The 16875-nt window shown below is 44.4% G+C and overlaps 1 protein-coding gene across 1 annotated transcript in view; it reads left to right on the top strand.

Annotated features, from left to right (window-relative positions):
• clybl (citrate lyase beta like) overlaps positions 1 to 15301 on the top strand; it is a 195074-nt gene extending 179773 nt beyond the window's left edge. Inside the window, 3 exon segments of the mRNA XM_074694315.1 lie at positions 12841 to 12978; positions 13259 to 13314; positions 14867 to 15301. Of these exon segments, the coding sequence (XP_074550416.1) occupies positions 12841 to 12931 (91 nt within the window). The 3' untranslated portion in view covers positions 12932 to 12978; positions 13259 to 13314; positions 14867 to 15301.
• Positions 15302 to 16875: the final 1574 nt, after the last annotated feature.

Here is a 16875-nt window from a genome sequence, read left to right on the forward strand (position 1 = left end):
ATTTATTTTATTTTATTTTTTTACGGTTAAAAACTATGGCTTATTTTACAAAGACAGAGCATCTAATTCTAATAATAATAAAAACATGAAGTGTCAAAATTTTACCATGCTTTTTTAAAACTATATATATGAAAAAATATTATAAGAAAATTAATGGAAATAAATATGATATAAGAAGATTAAATGTAAATAAGTATGATAAAAGAAAATACATTTTAAATAAATATGAATTAATAAAATATAATGTGAATAATAAACTATAAGAAAAAAATATAAAAATATAGAATAATATATAATATAATATAGATATAAAATGAATATAAATATAAAAAATAATATTATAAATATATATATAAAGTTAAGTGTGGGCCTGGGACCCTTGGGCCCACCCATAATGCTGCCCCTGGTATAATTGCAAATCTTAAAAGCATGACAAAAAAAGAAAAAAAAAAGAAAGAAATTCATAAACTTTGTTTCTGTATTAACCTGTTTTACTTCATCCCGTTGTTGTGGGTGTAGCAGCCTGAGTGACGGCTGGCCTCTGCCTGTGCCTGTGATCATCTCCTGTGTTCGTACATTGATTGGCTCTTTAACAGCAGACTGATACACACTTTCTGCAAACCTACGTACGGCTAAATTTACACAAACATCCGTCAGCTCACGTCTCCTTTCCAGTCGGTCAGTCGGTCGATTAATTTGAATAATTAACTGATCAGAGAATACAGATTCATCTCAGCCAGTCAAAGAGCCAAACTGGCTGAAGAGGAACATGACTTCATACGATGAAGTGTTTCTGTTTTCCTGCAGCAGAGACGTGAACACACCCACACACACACACACACACACACACACACACACACACACACACACACACACACAAAAGGCGTGTAGCATGTGTGGGTCAGCACAACAAAGAGGCTTATTGCTTGTTGTTTCCTAATTAAGAATGTAAAAAGGGGATTAGGCTTCAAACGGCACAGTTTTCCCCGTTTCCGTCTCTGGCCCAGCAGTCGAGGTACGGGTTAGCTCTAATGTCGCCCATTATCCTTCTCTTCTGTTATTTTCCTGAGCGCCGTCTTTCCTGTCCTCCTCACTGTCTTCATCTCTCACATCCTCCTTTTTTCCACCCCTTCTCCTCCTCCTCCTCCTCCTCCTCGTCTTTCCCTGGTGGCCAAAGTAGCACAAAACGTACCGCTGGAGCCCCCTCCACGTCCACCCGAGCCCCCTCTCCCTGTTTCTCTGAAATAAGCAGTATTCTCTGGCCCTGTTTGATCCTTTGACTATGCAGGGCTTCATGTCTGGCCAGTGTTTTTGGATCAGCAGGTAGTCGCAGGCAAGCTGTTAAAGGGGTCATCATTCTTCCCTCTCGCGCGGCTCCTCGCACACAGATGGGGACCTGCTGAACTCTGCCAAAGGTCAGTGCTGCGTTACATATTTGATGAATTCTTCTTCTGTGGTTCAGGCTTCAGCACGAGGAACAGGATGGATGAAACGCAGAGAGGAAAACAGTTGCCCCACGTTTTTATTTATCACTTAATTTCAGCTCGTTTTGGAAATCACAGACACGTCTCTGTCTCTTATTTCATGCTCTGAGCTGAATTATCTCCTGTCTTCCTGCGCTGGGCCTTCCCTCCATCCGTCCCGAGTTGAAAGGCGTCTGCAGAGTGTGTGATGTTTGGAGAGGAGAGACGTTTGGCTCTCATCCAGCTCATTGTACGTTCTGCAGCCAGATGACAACCCGTCTCCTCTGCACGTCGACGCTTCGGGGATGAAATCAGGTTTCTACCCTCGTTGGTGAAGCACGCGTGTTCCTGTACATGTTTGGTAAGGATGTGCAGAGCGAGGTGGAGGTAATGGTTGGCGTGTTCGGCTGATTTGGAGTTGCCATCAGACGGCAGCATCTGTCATCAGGTGTCTTCTCACCGGGGATCCCGAATGGCGCTGGAGACGGGAGTATTTCTGCTTTCACACTGCTGAACATGACATTTGAACGTGCATGTGAGAGAAAAAAGGGAGAGCTGCTCACGTGCACGCTCACACACACACACACACACACACACACACACACACACACACACACACTGGCAGACTTCACACAGGCTGTGTGCGAGCCGGGATGCAGAGCCTGAGGGCTGTTGTGTCTCTGATGTTGCTATTGTTTACTCTGTTGTCCCAGTGCATGTAGGAGATTGTTGCGCGCTCAGGCCTCAGTCCAGCCTCGTGTTATTCGCTCTGACTGCTGCGGACGGCGGGTTACTGTCCAGGAGAGCGCCGGGCCGGGCAGACAGACGATGAATAAAAGAGGCAGAGATCGAAGGAGACAGAAAGACATCATTGACTTTACCTTTCCCTCCTTTTATTTGTTCTGGTTCTGCTCCTCTCTGAGCTCCTCTTTGATCCCTGCTCCTCAAACCTCTGCCCCCATGGGTCACCAGCTGTCAGACAGCCAGAGGAGGGTGCCGCCTCTCCTCTTATCCTCTCTTCTCTCACTTTTTGCGCCAGCTGAGATGCGTTTTTGCGCCCAGGGGATCATTTGGGAACCCCAGGTAAGTGAACCGGAGCCACACAGATGTTAATCTCCCCTCGGCCCCCCTCAGACACGCACCGCGCTCCTCCTCCTCCTCTTTCAGGACGCTCCCTTGGCTTCTCCTCTGGCCCTAAGTCTCTGAAATCTCATCGGAGAGAGCAAACTGAGCGCTGAGTCTCCTGATTGAGTTTCTCCTTTAATGGGGAGGCAGAGGAGGCGGGGGGCAGATAGGGCAGAGGGATGTGTCTCGCGGCTGGGTGTGAGGGCCTCACTTTGGGCACGCAGGCAGGTGAGCTGCTCCTCTCCTCAGCCTGCTCCTCCTCCTCCCCAACAATCCGGTTATCTGTGTCTATTACAGGAGGGCGGCTGACGGTCGGGGTAAATCCTCCCTCTTCCAGACCTGTTCTGGGGCCCTATCAGCTGGGGACAGGACCTTGAGCCCTGATGAGAAAACTGGTCCAGGGAAATTGAATTAGCTATTGTGTCTGGGACTTCATTGATTGCTATTAGAGTTGGCCTGGAGCCGGCTGAGGGGGAGACGGGGAGAGCTAAGCCGGTCTGAGTGGACTGCTCCACTTGGACTCTTGGAGGAGCTGGACTTAACTTGGACCAATTAACTGCTGGTCTGAGGATTCAGCCACGTCTAGCTGACCCTTTAACCTTTGCTGCAATCATGGAGTTAAACATTTCAACACACTCACTGCTAACCGGATGCTGTTAGTGGTGTCAAAAGTCAGTTTAAACATTTCTTTTCGGCGACGGTAAAACTTAAAATTGTCACCCCAGCAAAAAACTGAGATCTTATCAAGTATTTTTGTCTTCTTTTGAGAAAAATTGTCTTATTATACTCGACATGACCCACATCCACCTGACCAGTCCAGAAAAATGTCTTATATCAAGTTATTTAAGGAAAAAAAAAAAGAGGTCTGAATTGTTTGAAACAAGAACAAAAAAATCTGCCAATGGAAAAAGAAAATTTGCTTGTTACAATAATTCAGACCTCATTTTTGTCTTTTAATAACTTGAAATCAGACATTTTTTCTGGACTGTTCAGGTGAATGTGGCTCAGATTGAAGCTATGGTCTATGATTTGGAAGCTTTGTACATCTTAATAACACCGTTTATAGAGCTGTTATGGTCCTATGGTCCAATCTACACAATATAAAGACCAAAAAGAACGAAAAAATCCATTCAGTATATCCACTGCAAAGCTGCCAATCCGAATCATGCATGACGTGAGTCCATCCAATCCATCTCCCTCGCTTTGCACCGTCATGCCCATGGTCCCACCTCGTCCTTCCCCACTACCCCTCTCACGTCAGCTAACTGCTCAGCTACTGAAGCCTCATGGAGCCAGAGAAGACCGAAACCAGAAAGCTGTTGCTGTTACCTTTCTCTAATTTCCTCACTAGTGACCATGGATCCATCACTATCACAAACATTTCTGTATCGATGTGAGCACAATGTGAGTCACTGATAAAGGAGATTTATGTAAAGAAGCTCTGAAAGTGCGCTCAGATTTTGTAGAACTTTGCCCCCAAAATATGTCTTCAAGCAAAAAATACATATTCAAACCAGGTTTTAGGTTGTTTTTGAATAATAAAATATGTGTAATAATAATTAATCTCACTGGAAGTTATGAGAGTGTACCAATGAATTCATTTCTAAACTTGATGATATGGTTTTGATGTCCTGAAGAAGTTGGTTTAAAATCTTTTCAAAAGTCATTTTTTTACAGTGTAGAAGACTGATAAAATCAAATAAATATTTTTTTTTTGAGCACTATCAGATTTTTATGAGAAACATGTTCATACCAAAGGACATCGATCAGTTTCACCAAGTCACCGTGTGTTTCACTCTCCTCTGAATCCCAAAAGAAACAAGAATGAAGTGAGCTGTAAAATGAGCACATGGATCATGTTTCCACGTTACAGGTTGAGTTTTTCTCTCTGTAACGTAGCTAAAGACGATAAATGAACTGTTTCTGTGAACTTAGACTTTATGTTTTAGCTTCCCCAGCTGTCTGAAGTCCTTCAGTACCACCAGTCTGTACGTTAAGGCTGAGCGAACTCAACACATGCAGTGTCTCTTCCTAAACTGCGGGGGGAGCTGTGTTGCAAACACATGTCTACTACTGTTCTTAACTAGAGCAGAAGAAGTTATTTCCACTGTTTACATTTTTTTTTTCTTTTTTTTTGCCAGTTCTTCTGCAGAGTTTAGCCGCTATTTCATGCCAGGAATTATTCATCACATGGTTTTTACTGTTCATCTGTATTTTTTGTACTTTGGGCACTTAGAGCTCCTGTCGTCCACGTGTCTTTGTGCAGAAGTTGAAATTTTCTGAGATGCATGACTCAGAAATTTTCTGCTTGGAAAGGACCGTGCAAGGGGTTGCTAAAATTGCATCATTCATCAGCACGAAGCTTTGCAGACCTTGCAGTCAAGCGTAAACCAAACTTAACCACTCGCACTGATCAGTTAAAACCTTATTTTATGTTAAACCTGTCAGATTTCTGTCTTAATGTCACAGTTTGATAAAGATGCTCAGTTTGCTCCTTGTGTTTACCTTTCTCTGCTTCCAGGTGAGAACGACCCGTCTCTGCTCCACAGCTAAAGGTAATGCTAACACGCTAACTCATCTGCAGTGAGCTGCACACAGGGGTCGGACTGGAGTCTGAGGAGTCACTGGGTTTATTATCTGCTCACAGACTTAACTTTACATAAATAAACAGGTGATAGAAACACTCTTCCTTCATTTGGATCTCAAACTCTGGCATCAGTGGAAAGGTTTGGGTCTTTTGGAGAGACAGAGCGCCGCGTAGGAGAGAGATTATCATGACAATGTTCATACTGCCATGAGTAACGATGTGAGTCAGTCATGTTGGGAGCGGATAACAATGAGAGTCAAAAGTCTATAAATGTGACAGCTCCTTTGCTGCAGATGATGGATGGAGTCTGTGATGCAGACACTTCCTGTTTCTCTGGGCGCAGAGCCGCGGATGAAAGCGCCGCGGCGTGTTTTCAAACCGAGGAAGAACAATAGGTCAGAGGAAGAAAGAGTTCCCCTGACCTGACCCCCCTTCTGTGGAGGCTGGGCCCTGATAGCTCTGACACCACTGATCTCTGCGGCTGACTCACACAAAGAGAGCGCTCCACGTACCTGTGGGCGCCGTGGGCCGCTGCTGCACGGGCACCTGCCTCATTTAGGGATTTCAGCACAAATTTCCCTTATTAAGACTCAACGCCACAGAGATGAAAGAGGTACAGTAGCTCATGTTCATCCACAAGGGTTTCAGATATGATAATTCAGGGTAATGACACGTTTCACCTCAGTCATTGTTAAACATTAGAGCAACAGCAATCACAGAATTAAAGCAAAATGAGGTTTGAGGGTTTAAAGGAGTAAAACGTCATTTTTAATGGTGCCAAATATGATTTACCTGAGTGAAAAACACGTGTCCTGCACGGTTTCCAGACGGCGCTAAGAGAAAGGGTTCGTTCATTTCCTGTTTGGAGAGGGAAGATACAAAACAGTTGGTTTTTATTTAGCAAAGAGGAAGCAGTTTAGGATCTACAGAGAGGATTTAGCTCGGCTAACCACACTCACTAGCAAGTGTAGATATGTTAGCATGAGATTTTAGTGAAATTTGTGGGTCTTTGTCTTTCCTCCCAGCCCACAAAATGTGATATTTAATGACCAAACCTGTTCTTAGTAGAGCTTGTGAATGTAAAATCCTGACCTAAAACCAGCTGTTTGGATTTTGGGGATTTGCCGACGTCAGTGATTCCCTTTTTTGACCAATCAGGAGCAAGTCTGACCTGATTGGTCCACCAGAGCAGATACCCCCGCCCACTCCTCTCACAGGGAGGAGAATACCAAAGCTGAAGAGCCATCACTGCTCTGTTTTTGTCTGTAAACAGCCACATAGCTCCATGCTCAAGCTTCCCATCTCTGAAGAAGACAGACTAAGTGTCTAGAGTTCATTTATCAGGAAATGTTCCAGCTACACTCAGTAAAACTGAGCATGTGTGTGCTAGTCACTTCACGGCCGACTGCTTTTCCAACTTTGGACAGTCCAACAGAGGGCTAGCCAATAGACTGGTCCTGAATCCAGGCGCATTACCAACCATCCTCCAACAAACCTGGGACCCTGGAAATGTGAGTATTTTAAATGCTGTGTGCTGTGGAGCAGATGGAAGAGCTTTTCCTCAGTGTCCCCCCTGTCTCTGTGTTAGCTTCAGGATGCTAACTTTAGCTGCAGTTAGCCTGTTGTTTTAGCCTGTAATGTTACGGTAAACGAGCTTCTCTGTTTTCTAAACATTGTGCACTCGGAGCTCGTGGCGCCGCTCTCAGTGACGTGGAAGAGCGGGGCGGTATCAGCGGTGGCTCATTTACATATGAAGGCCACGCCCACTAAATCAGAGCGTTCTGAACAGAGGGGCTATGAGAGCCTGGAAACAATGCTGCTGTGCTGGATTTATTGGCTTTTTGGACCAAAACATGTTACTACCATTTCATGAAGACACCAATGATCCAGATTAAACTGCAGGAAAGGAGCAGAACATGGGAGCTTTAAATTGCACGCCATGAGACAGAAATACAGACACAATCTGTGATAGCTTTGCAGCATCAAGCTAGAAACACTGCACGGTGTGAAACAAGCACAGGAGAAAGCTAAACCAGAAGCTAATCTGCTGCCAACATGAGGCTTGCGAGCCACATGCGCCTCTTTGATCCATTCATTAAAAAAATATTATATTGTTATGAGCAGTGGTGTGCCAATCAATCTAAAATATTGTTAAATTGATGCTAACGTTGTTGTCAGTATTGATCAATACTTGGGTGATGAGATTGATACTTAAGTTTCAGTTTCTTTTCTCTACTCGCTAATGTGCTCATAGCTATCTAGACAAATGGAACTTTATGTCTTCTGTGGTAAAAACAGAAATTTGTCTTTGACACGGCTCCGAGTACGAATTGAAACACACAAACACAGTAAATTTCGCTTTGGAATTTTACGTCATTTTGTTTACGTGTGAGAGGAAGTGCGTTTTTGATGTGGCTCTTTGTAGTACCACAGAAATTTTTGTAGCTCTTGGTCGCTGACTTGTTGGCCACCCCTGTTTTACAATATCAATGTTTAGTCTCAATCAGGTATATAAAACTTTTCTTATATTGTTAAAATGGATTTCAGAGGAAGAAAACACATGACTGAAGGGATCAATAGCACGTTTGACGGTATCAAAGACAGCGCCACACGGATCCACCGGGGTGTGTGTGACAGCCACCTGTGCGAGTGTGTGTTTACCTTGTCTCTTACACCGCCACACGTCGCTTCCTTCAGGAAACCAGCAGAGATGATTGATGATGGCTTCATTGTTTGCTTCACTGCTCTCCCTGATCCGCTCTGGGTCTTTTCAGTTTTTGTTGTTACTCGTTGTTCGGAAATGACATCTGCCGTCAGAGAGACGAGTGACAGACTCAGACGCTGTAAGCTCAGGGCGCTGGGTCTGAGTCTCTACAGTCTCAGGGATGTGGGTTGAAGTGTCCACACCCTTCACTAATACTTAAGAGGTTATGAAAGTGTCAGTATGCAGGCCGAAGAGGACCCTCCACGTACAGTAGAGTCTCTGCAAACAGATGACATGCAAATCTGTGCGGCTGCCTCGTTAGAGCTCTGAGGAATGAGAATTCAAAGCACACAGAGGCATTTGTTCCTGGATGCAGACGATGACTTGTTCTCATTAGCATTGGTTGCTCGCAACGTTGGTAATTAAGGAAAATCGTCCTCTTCGATTGTTGCTGGAAATCCCTCAATGAACGGAAACTTCTCAGGAGGACGAGACGAGGAGATGTTCAGGAAGTGTTTGTGAAACGCTCAGATCCAGCCTGTCGGGCCTCTGAGGGTCACCTCGGCTCACCTCGGCTCACCCTGCACGTTCAGACGCAGCTTTACGCCCTCCATAGGTGTGGGCCCCTGAAACATCCCACACGGTGGCTCACACTGCGATCGCCTCCAGCTCTTCACATACGAGGAGCTCTGAGTGTGTGTGTGAGTGTGTGTGTGTGTGTGTGCTCTGGCAGCCTCACTCTTTTATTCAGGGATGGCTCTTTCATCCTCTGTAAGAGGGCCGCAGGGTCCTGGCCTCTGAGCCCCAGAGATGAAGTCCAGTGTTTATGTGCGTTAGATTTCCCTCCCACGGAGCGGCCCTCCCTCTCTGCGCACATTAAAGAAAAGATGTGGACAACAGCTCGCTGGTTTACATTTTTAGAGATGTCAGGTTCTGCAGGCGGCGAGGACCAGAGTAAACAGCTGCAGACAGACCTCAGACTCCATTATTGCTCCTCTTTTTACAGGTTTTATTATTAAAATCAATAAAAGTCAGATTCTTCTTGGTTTGTTTAAAAAAAAATGCTGAAATCAAATGAAATAAAAATGATTTCCTGTGTGTGTAAGGGATATTTAATTCAGATTCAGACACAAACTAAACGCCATCAGGCCTGTGAGCTCATCCCAACACACACACTCACACACACACACTGAGACAGCGGTGGGTCAGAGCGGTAGCAGAGGCCGAAGCTGACCTCTAGTGTGTGTGTAGATTTATTCTAATCAGTACTCTGCTTCTGACAGGTTAACTGCCGCCCTCTGACCCCGCGAGCTCTCCGGGTGTCACCGTCCTTGTGTTCCCTGTCCGCTTTTATCGGCAGCAAAAAGAAAATGTAAATTAAAGGCAGCATAAAAATAGATGATGGGAGCTTGTTTCCTCTCATCCTTTTATTCACCTCATCTCGTCTTACTCTCTTTTATTCACGCTTTCTTTTTTTTCTGGATGCTTGAAATGCAGCGAGGGAGAGACTCACTGCTCTGTTTATCTTCCTCCTACAAACAGGCGCGTGTTAAAAAAATAATATCCACTGACTGTGAAGTGAAATGTTTAGAGCTGCTTTTTGTGGATTTAATCTCAGGAAAACCTGGATTTTTATTTTGCAAGAAAATTTCTCTGATTGTTAAAAAAGGATTTTACTCAGAGAAAAGTCGGACTCTTGTAAAGTTCATTTAAACCCACTCAACGCTTGGTTTCTTTTATCATCTTCCTCTTGACCCATCACCCTCAGATTCTCCAGGATTACGTCAGAAGTCGTTTGGTCGATAAAGCAAAGGATCATCGTAGTCGGTGAAGTGTTTTGGAGAAGTTTTGGCGCTGTGGGCAGGAGCCTAGCATTAGAAAAGAATCAATCATTATCATAGCTAGCTGTGTTTCCATCACACTTTTTTTCCTAAATCAAAGTCATGTTTCGGAAGTTTGGATAAAATCGTGATGCTTTCACTGATGCTCGGAAACACCAACATCTTCACTGAACACAGAACTTACAGCAGAGCTGGTGACATGTTGCATTTTGAGATGAACTTCATTATGGAAACTCCTGAAAACCACCTCATGAGAACGTCAAAACTTTTCATCCGTTTTTTTTATTTTTTTTATTATTTTAATGTTTCCGTTACTATTCTTACGATTACTATTGGTACATTTCAATTTTTAACAATTCAAAGTGTAATGGAAACATGACAACTAAGCTTGTCTGCAGATTGTAGCAGTAAACAGCCATGTTGATGTTAAAATTTGATAAAACTCAGTGGATCAACCAAGGGGCAACATCCGGTTAGTAAAAATGTAGCTTATGAAGAAGTGCTTTATGTTGCTGTCACGTACACAGACGGACTTCTACGGCATTAAAAACATATTTACTGCCTGGTTCAAGAAACGGTTCGGGTCTAAAACGCTGATTTAATGGGCACACACTCAACGGGGTGTAGATTTTTTCTCAGCGGTTTATAAGTTATTAGGATCATTTAATTGTCCAATCGGAGACACAGCTCAGCTCATGTGACTGATGGGCGCCCTAGCAGCTGGAAACATAGACTGTAAAGAAAATGGACCTCATTTAGCTCACCTCAAAGTGAGGTCGCCACAAAAACTGCTCCCCCTGGTGGCTGGCTGCAGTATAGGTTAAAAAATCCATCTCCCCAGTCATTCCAGATGGGCTGTGGTCAAACTTTAAAAAATTAATCCACCTGGTAGAAATGTTTCTCACGTCTGATTGTTGTGGTGATTTGAAGATATCATTTGGCTGTCTTGTATCCAAGTCCTCTTTTTTCTGAAAAGTTTTGTTTTCATTAGTTATACGAGGTTAAAAACGAGGCTTTACGTAACGTTTAACGATGATTGACAGCTGATGTTCTCATTTATTTTTTTCGGGGATTGAAAAAATATGTCAGGAGGTAGAGTCAGGAAGTGATTAGACCCTCTAAAGAAAGAAATAATTATTTTTGTCACCCAGCTCCACTCAGAACCACTGTGGCTACGTCCACAGATTGGCTTCATTTTACGGTTTCAGGAACAGACGGGTGATGTTGTTGAGGCTACGTCCATGTCTTATACAGTCTGGGGGAACAAACCGAGCATGTTGACATGGTACCCCATAAACAGCTCAGATTTCGTGCCTCTCCTCTCCTCCTCTGGACTCTAAGACTTAGCTTTCCCATTGAAATGCCAACTTTACTTTAATCAGCATGATGTGTACCTGGGAACACTGAGACTCTGTCCGGTCCAGACTGCTTCTCGAGGATGCAGTCGTTCCTGTTGTTGTGATTTTCTCTTCTCTTCCAGTCAACTTCCTGTTAACCTGCATTGATGCAGCTCTTTGAGGAATGACCCTCTTGGCTTACCGTCCTTGTGGAGGGTGTCGATGATGATCTTCTCGACCTCTGTCAGTCAGTGCTCTTTCTTGCACATGTTTACGGTTGCTTGTCATGAACCATACTGACTCCATACTCAGTCTGTGAAATGCCTGATGGGTAATCTTGGGCTGTTTGATTCAGGGTGGGGAACAGGTCGAATCCTGAAGCTGGTCTGGATTTGCTCCCAGTCTTTCATCCATACGTCGTACATGAGACTAATCAAACCCTTCCTGTCTGTGTCAACGCGGACGTGGCGCTCGCAGACGTAGCGTTGCGTCTGTTGTTGTGCCTTTCAGAGGCGCGGAGAGGGGAGCTGAATCAGAAAGCATTGTTATGCCTCCATCAGAGCAATTTTCCAGCGTTGCTTGGAGAAGCTCCCTCTCTTCATCAGTATTATTGTAATTCTGTAGCTCCAGGTTATTTGGCAGCTGCTGTGCCCCACTGGCAAATCCCATTCGTGATGCCGTCCCTTTCACCGCAGCCAGAGAGCCATTGATTTTCTCCCTGCTCTGTCCTCAAGCCTCGCCCAATTCATTTCAGAGAGCTCGATATGAAACATTTTAATTTCTGCTCCCGCCTTCCCTCGTACAACAGTCGGAGGTTTCTTTTCTCCCTTTCATCCAACATCTCTTTTTGTCCGACTCTTTAACCAGTCAGGGTAAATTGATTTACATTTGTCTCTTTGGGTTCCCTTTTTTGGCAGGTTTATTGATTTAAATTAAGTTTACAGGCAGTAAAGCAGCCTCTCTATGAGGAGACATTCAATACTGCATGAATTAAGAGGAAGGGTTTGGCTGCTGCGTCTTCTCGGTGTTTGTGCATATATGCAGGTGTGTAATCAGCAGAATTCCCTCTATGATTGGGCGTGCGTTCGCCATTATGGAAGCTATGTGCAGTCTGATGGAACCTATTGATGTCTGGGTACACAGGCCCTGCTTAATTAGTCCATCACACCCACTGCTTTGGTCTCCATAGGATCCCGTAAGTGCTTCTCCTTTGCATATGCTGTGCTTTCCATAAAGGAGTGTGTTTTTCTTCTGGAGAGATGGTGGAAAACAAACATATACGTCATGAGGGAGCGTCTGTCCGTCTGTCCCGCTGTCCGTCTGTCCTCAGGCTTCGTCATGTGTGTAGGACAGAATTTGTGTCATGCACAGCGATCTTAGAGCCGAGCTCTCGGCACGGCAGACATTTCGGACTGTGTCATTGATTTGGAAACGAGCTCTGCACTCCTTGTCCTTCACTTAGTGTTGAAATCAATGATGCCTGCTTCTGACCATGCATTAAAATCTACACACCCCGCACAGCCCTCCACCGTCCTCCCCAGGACTCTGACTCGTGCTTTTAATCTGCTCTGTATTTCTCCTTCACCGCTGGACTTGGAAATGTGCCATCCATAAATATTCAGGTACGGGGCTTGCTGTAATATCGAACATTACCTGCTGCAACACGGAGAAAGAAGTGAGTCATCCTGCACACACAGGTGGAGGAGAAGACTCTGAAACCTCTCTGTTTGAGTTTGACATGCAGGATCCTAAAGTCTGAGATCACCTTTCCTGATCCTTGCAGGTTCACATCTGACCCCAGAAATCCAGCATGGGGTCTGAGCTCCTTCATGGTAGACTTCCTGGAGAGGGACCAATCAGAGGCCTTCATTTAGCTTCTAGCAGCATCCATCATCCAGGAGCAAACTGTACAGCTGTGTTAGTAAGTAATCTCTGTTATCAAATGTTTCATACGTGTTTCTAGAAAAGGTTTCAGTGGAAACTGTTAAAACAAAAAGGAAGTGGAATTATTTTCACCCGGTTCATCGGGTTTAATCAGATCCTGATGTTTAACACATCGAACACACGGTCCAGATCTTTTAATGATGGCGTGTGTGATACAGCGCCGCTCCTCTTAGACATTTTTGGATTATTTTTGGATCCAAAGTGCAAAGACACCTCACACACTGAATCTGATGAGTTTATTTTTCTATCAATTACAGAAAATTTGCAGGACGACAAAAATGGAATCATCAAGCAAGCTGTCAGTATGTTTGAGGTATGCACACACACACAAGTCACACACAAGCCTACGGTGTCTCTGAATGGTCAAACTACCCTGGAAACAAGCTGGACAGATGCAAAAAAAACCCCACAAAACTTGAAATTTTCCTAAAAAGAAAGGAGAAATGAAAGTTTCAGCGTGAGTGTGCATACATGATAGATATAAATAAAAAAACAACAACTCAGTGAACAAAAACCTTCACGGCAACACTTTACTTTAGAGGTCCGCAAATTTCATCACACTTAGGTAATAATCAGACAAAGTTTTTTCTTATTTCTTTGAAATTTCGGGAGAATCTGGAGAAAATGAGCTCATAACTTCTGTCCAGGTTGTGTTTTGCAGTGCGCCTGTACTCGCAGTGTCTATCACAATCAGGTACGGACGATTTCCAACCCCACTCTGGTGAATATCACATCTGAAGCCTCAGTTGGATCATGTCAAACATTAAAGGCCTGATCATAAAGTTTATCATTTTACATCTGATCTCAATTCTGCAGATCAACAAACTGGGTACTAAAGAAGTGGGTGAAATGAAATAACAAGTAGCTAACTATCAACTGCTTATTGGGAAATCAGAGGAAACAATGAAGCTAACTTCTGTTTTCAAGAACTAAGCAGCTATTTATCACCTGATCTCTGGAAAAAGCAGAAACGTTGGGATACTTCAAAAAAACATTTGGTGGTGGGTTGGGATTTAATTTCTAACAAATTATTTGCTAATCGTCACTTTCTTACCTTGTAATTTGGAGTAAATTTCAAAGAAACTGAAAAAAAACAGTAAACTACCAACTTTGACTTGTGACAATAAATTTGGACATTATCTTAAAGAATTTATGTGCAAATTTCAAAAAATAAGAAAAAACTTTGTCTAATCATTACCTAAGGGTGATGAAATTTGCATACCTCTAAAATAAAGTGTTACCACCTTCACTGGTAAATAAGTTAGTAAATAAGTAGCAGATCCATGTCGGCCATTTCTCCACGTAGCTTGCTTAACTCCTCGTACTGTTAGCTAGCTACTTTTAGCTTAGGTTGTTGCGTCTTGTTTCTACTCTGTGTCTTGGTAGATGTTTCACTCCCTCTCTGAAGCTTATTTCTAGATTATTCTTCTCTGTTTACATGAGAGTATTGCTCTAATTACTCTGGTTCAGTCGGGAGCTCTTCTCCTATGCAACCATCATGGTGATGTTGCAACCGGAAGTGCCGCGATGTGCAGTTTTTATGCAGATGTGTAGCCTCCTCATAAATCTAATCTCAATGAAAAGATGCACACGAAGCATCAATGATTAGATACGAGAAATGAAGCAGAGGAGTTACGCTGCAGTTCCTCTAGTGTCCACTTGGGGCTGGTTGCAGAATCGCCTGTAACCACATAGACCTCTGTTTAAAATAAACTGAAGTCATATTTTAGCGAGCAGCATGCAGATTTTTTCATAAAGAGTAGGGCTGAATGCATTTACGACTTGAACCAACTCTAAGTGCGTCTGTTTTTCATCTTTTCTGCCTTTTTCATCCAACACCAACCGGATTCTGTCTCCATCTGAAGCAATCTGAGAGACTCCACCATAAGACGTGTTGTCCCAGTTCTCCTCATGATGGTAATTCAGTGTGTGGACGCTGAGGTCACAGCCGCTAACAGACCTCAGTTCATTATGAAAGGCAGCGATTACTGCCAACATAAAGACCGCACTCTGCAGACGAGGACAATGGGGACGAAGAACAAGGACGGGACAAATAGAGCAGTTAGGTGGACAAGTGGATGGAGACGGAGCAGGAAGGAACAAATGAAGAGGGCATCTCATACCCGGCTCCCCCGTGGAGTCTGGAAGAATGGATCCAGCACAGGTGTCAGAGGAGAGGCCTCTCAGCCGCTCGGCGCACCTATCTGTCACCACGCCGGCCCAGCACGCCCCCGTCAGCGGCAGCTAGGGGAACGCTGTGGATGCTCGGGGTTAGAGGTGTGTGCTGGACCTGGAGGACTTAAGTGAAAATCAATGCTGGTGAGGTGTGAGGCCACAGTGTGTGTGTGTGTGTGTGTTTGTGTGTGTAATGACAGGCCACTATAATGACAGGACACTTCCAGAGGTCACCGTGAGCAACATCAGCAACATCCCCGACTCCAACACCAACACAAGTCAGAGCATCGGCATCTCTTTCTGTTTCTTAATTTTGTAGTTTGATTCACGGTTCGTCTACATTCAGACCCAAAGCTGGACTGGGTTTAACATTTCACTGAAGAGAAAGAGAAATCTATTCAGGAAAAATCTCCCAAATAGCCACAGAGTCGACCATCTCCTGACAGAGACCACACAAACAAACGTTGCGAGTCTGAATCCAAATATTCTGAATGTTTAAAGTCCGTCCTCCGCTCTTGATTTGATTCCTCTCACCGAGAAAAACAAAATCTGATTAATCAAAATCCAGAAAACCCATTTTCTGAGGCGTACCTCTTTGCTCTCGTCGCCGCCCAAGCAGAACAGCTATCACTCACCGGCTCCGTAATGAGACCCTGAGCGGGGCAGACGGGCCTTTGGGCCAGCACGCTCCCACCTCAGAGAGTTGGTAAGAGGGGTTAATAAAAGCAGCTCAAACGTCGGGCGACGACTGCAACACCAGCCTCCAAATCAGACTGTTGTGGGTTTTATCGCCGTCCTAAATCTAATTCCATACTGGAGGAGCCGAGTGGTTAACTGCTGCCGCCACGATGCCATGGTCCCGTCATCTGAGAGAAATCCAAGCGTATGATTAGGGCCTCGGCGGCTTTTGGTGAGGCTGTGGGAGGGTTGGGCAGACTGGTTTCTGTGGGACTTTCTAACAGGCGTTCAGTTAGTGAGAGCTGCCCCCTTCACACACACACACACACTCACACACACACACACACACACACACACACACACACACACACACACACACACACACACACACACACACACACTGATATTCCTCACGGCTCTTTCTCCTGCTCTCATTTGCTGGGCTCATGGAGCGAGCCTTTCCATGGAGGACAATAGCAGTGGAAATGGATTATGATTATAAAGGATAGGTAGTGGGTTGGCAGTGTACCTACGCTGTGCCAAATTAATATGGTGAAGCTCCCAGCAGGAGGCCTCCTGGTCCTTTGTGCCCGAGCTGTAGGCTTGGTGACTTTCTTTATGTCGATTCTCTGTACATCCTGTACTGTGATACCTGCTCTGAGCGCTACACCTTCCACCTTATTCCCCTCCACCCAGAGCAGGTGCTGACAGCTGTATCAGTTTAAAACACATTCAGTCATTTCTTGGTGTGATAATTTTAGTCAACAAACTCTCAGAGAGGTTTTATCAAGTGTTAACCTTAGCGCTTTAGCATAACAACCAAATCCATTAGCAGATTGATCGCTCTAGCCTAGCATCTACCTGTCTATCTAACATCTACAGTGCTATAGGTCAGAGCTGTTTGGCAGAAACCTTTTATCAATCAATCAGTCAATCAAATCTTTATTTATAAAGCACTTTTAATACAAAACCAACCAACGTGACGGGCCCCTGCAACCACAATCAACCACCTAGAGGAAAC

Source organism: Halichoeres trimaculatus, unplaced genomic scaffold (genome assembly GCF_033239565.1).
Source record: "Halichoeres trimaculatus isolate MK-OKI-2021-1 unplaced genomic scaffold, fHalTri1.1 fHalTri1_scaffold_19, whole genome shotgun sequence".
NCBI lineage: Eukaryota > Metazoa > Chordata > Actinopteri > Labriformes > Labridae > Halichoeres > Halichoeres trimaculatus.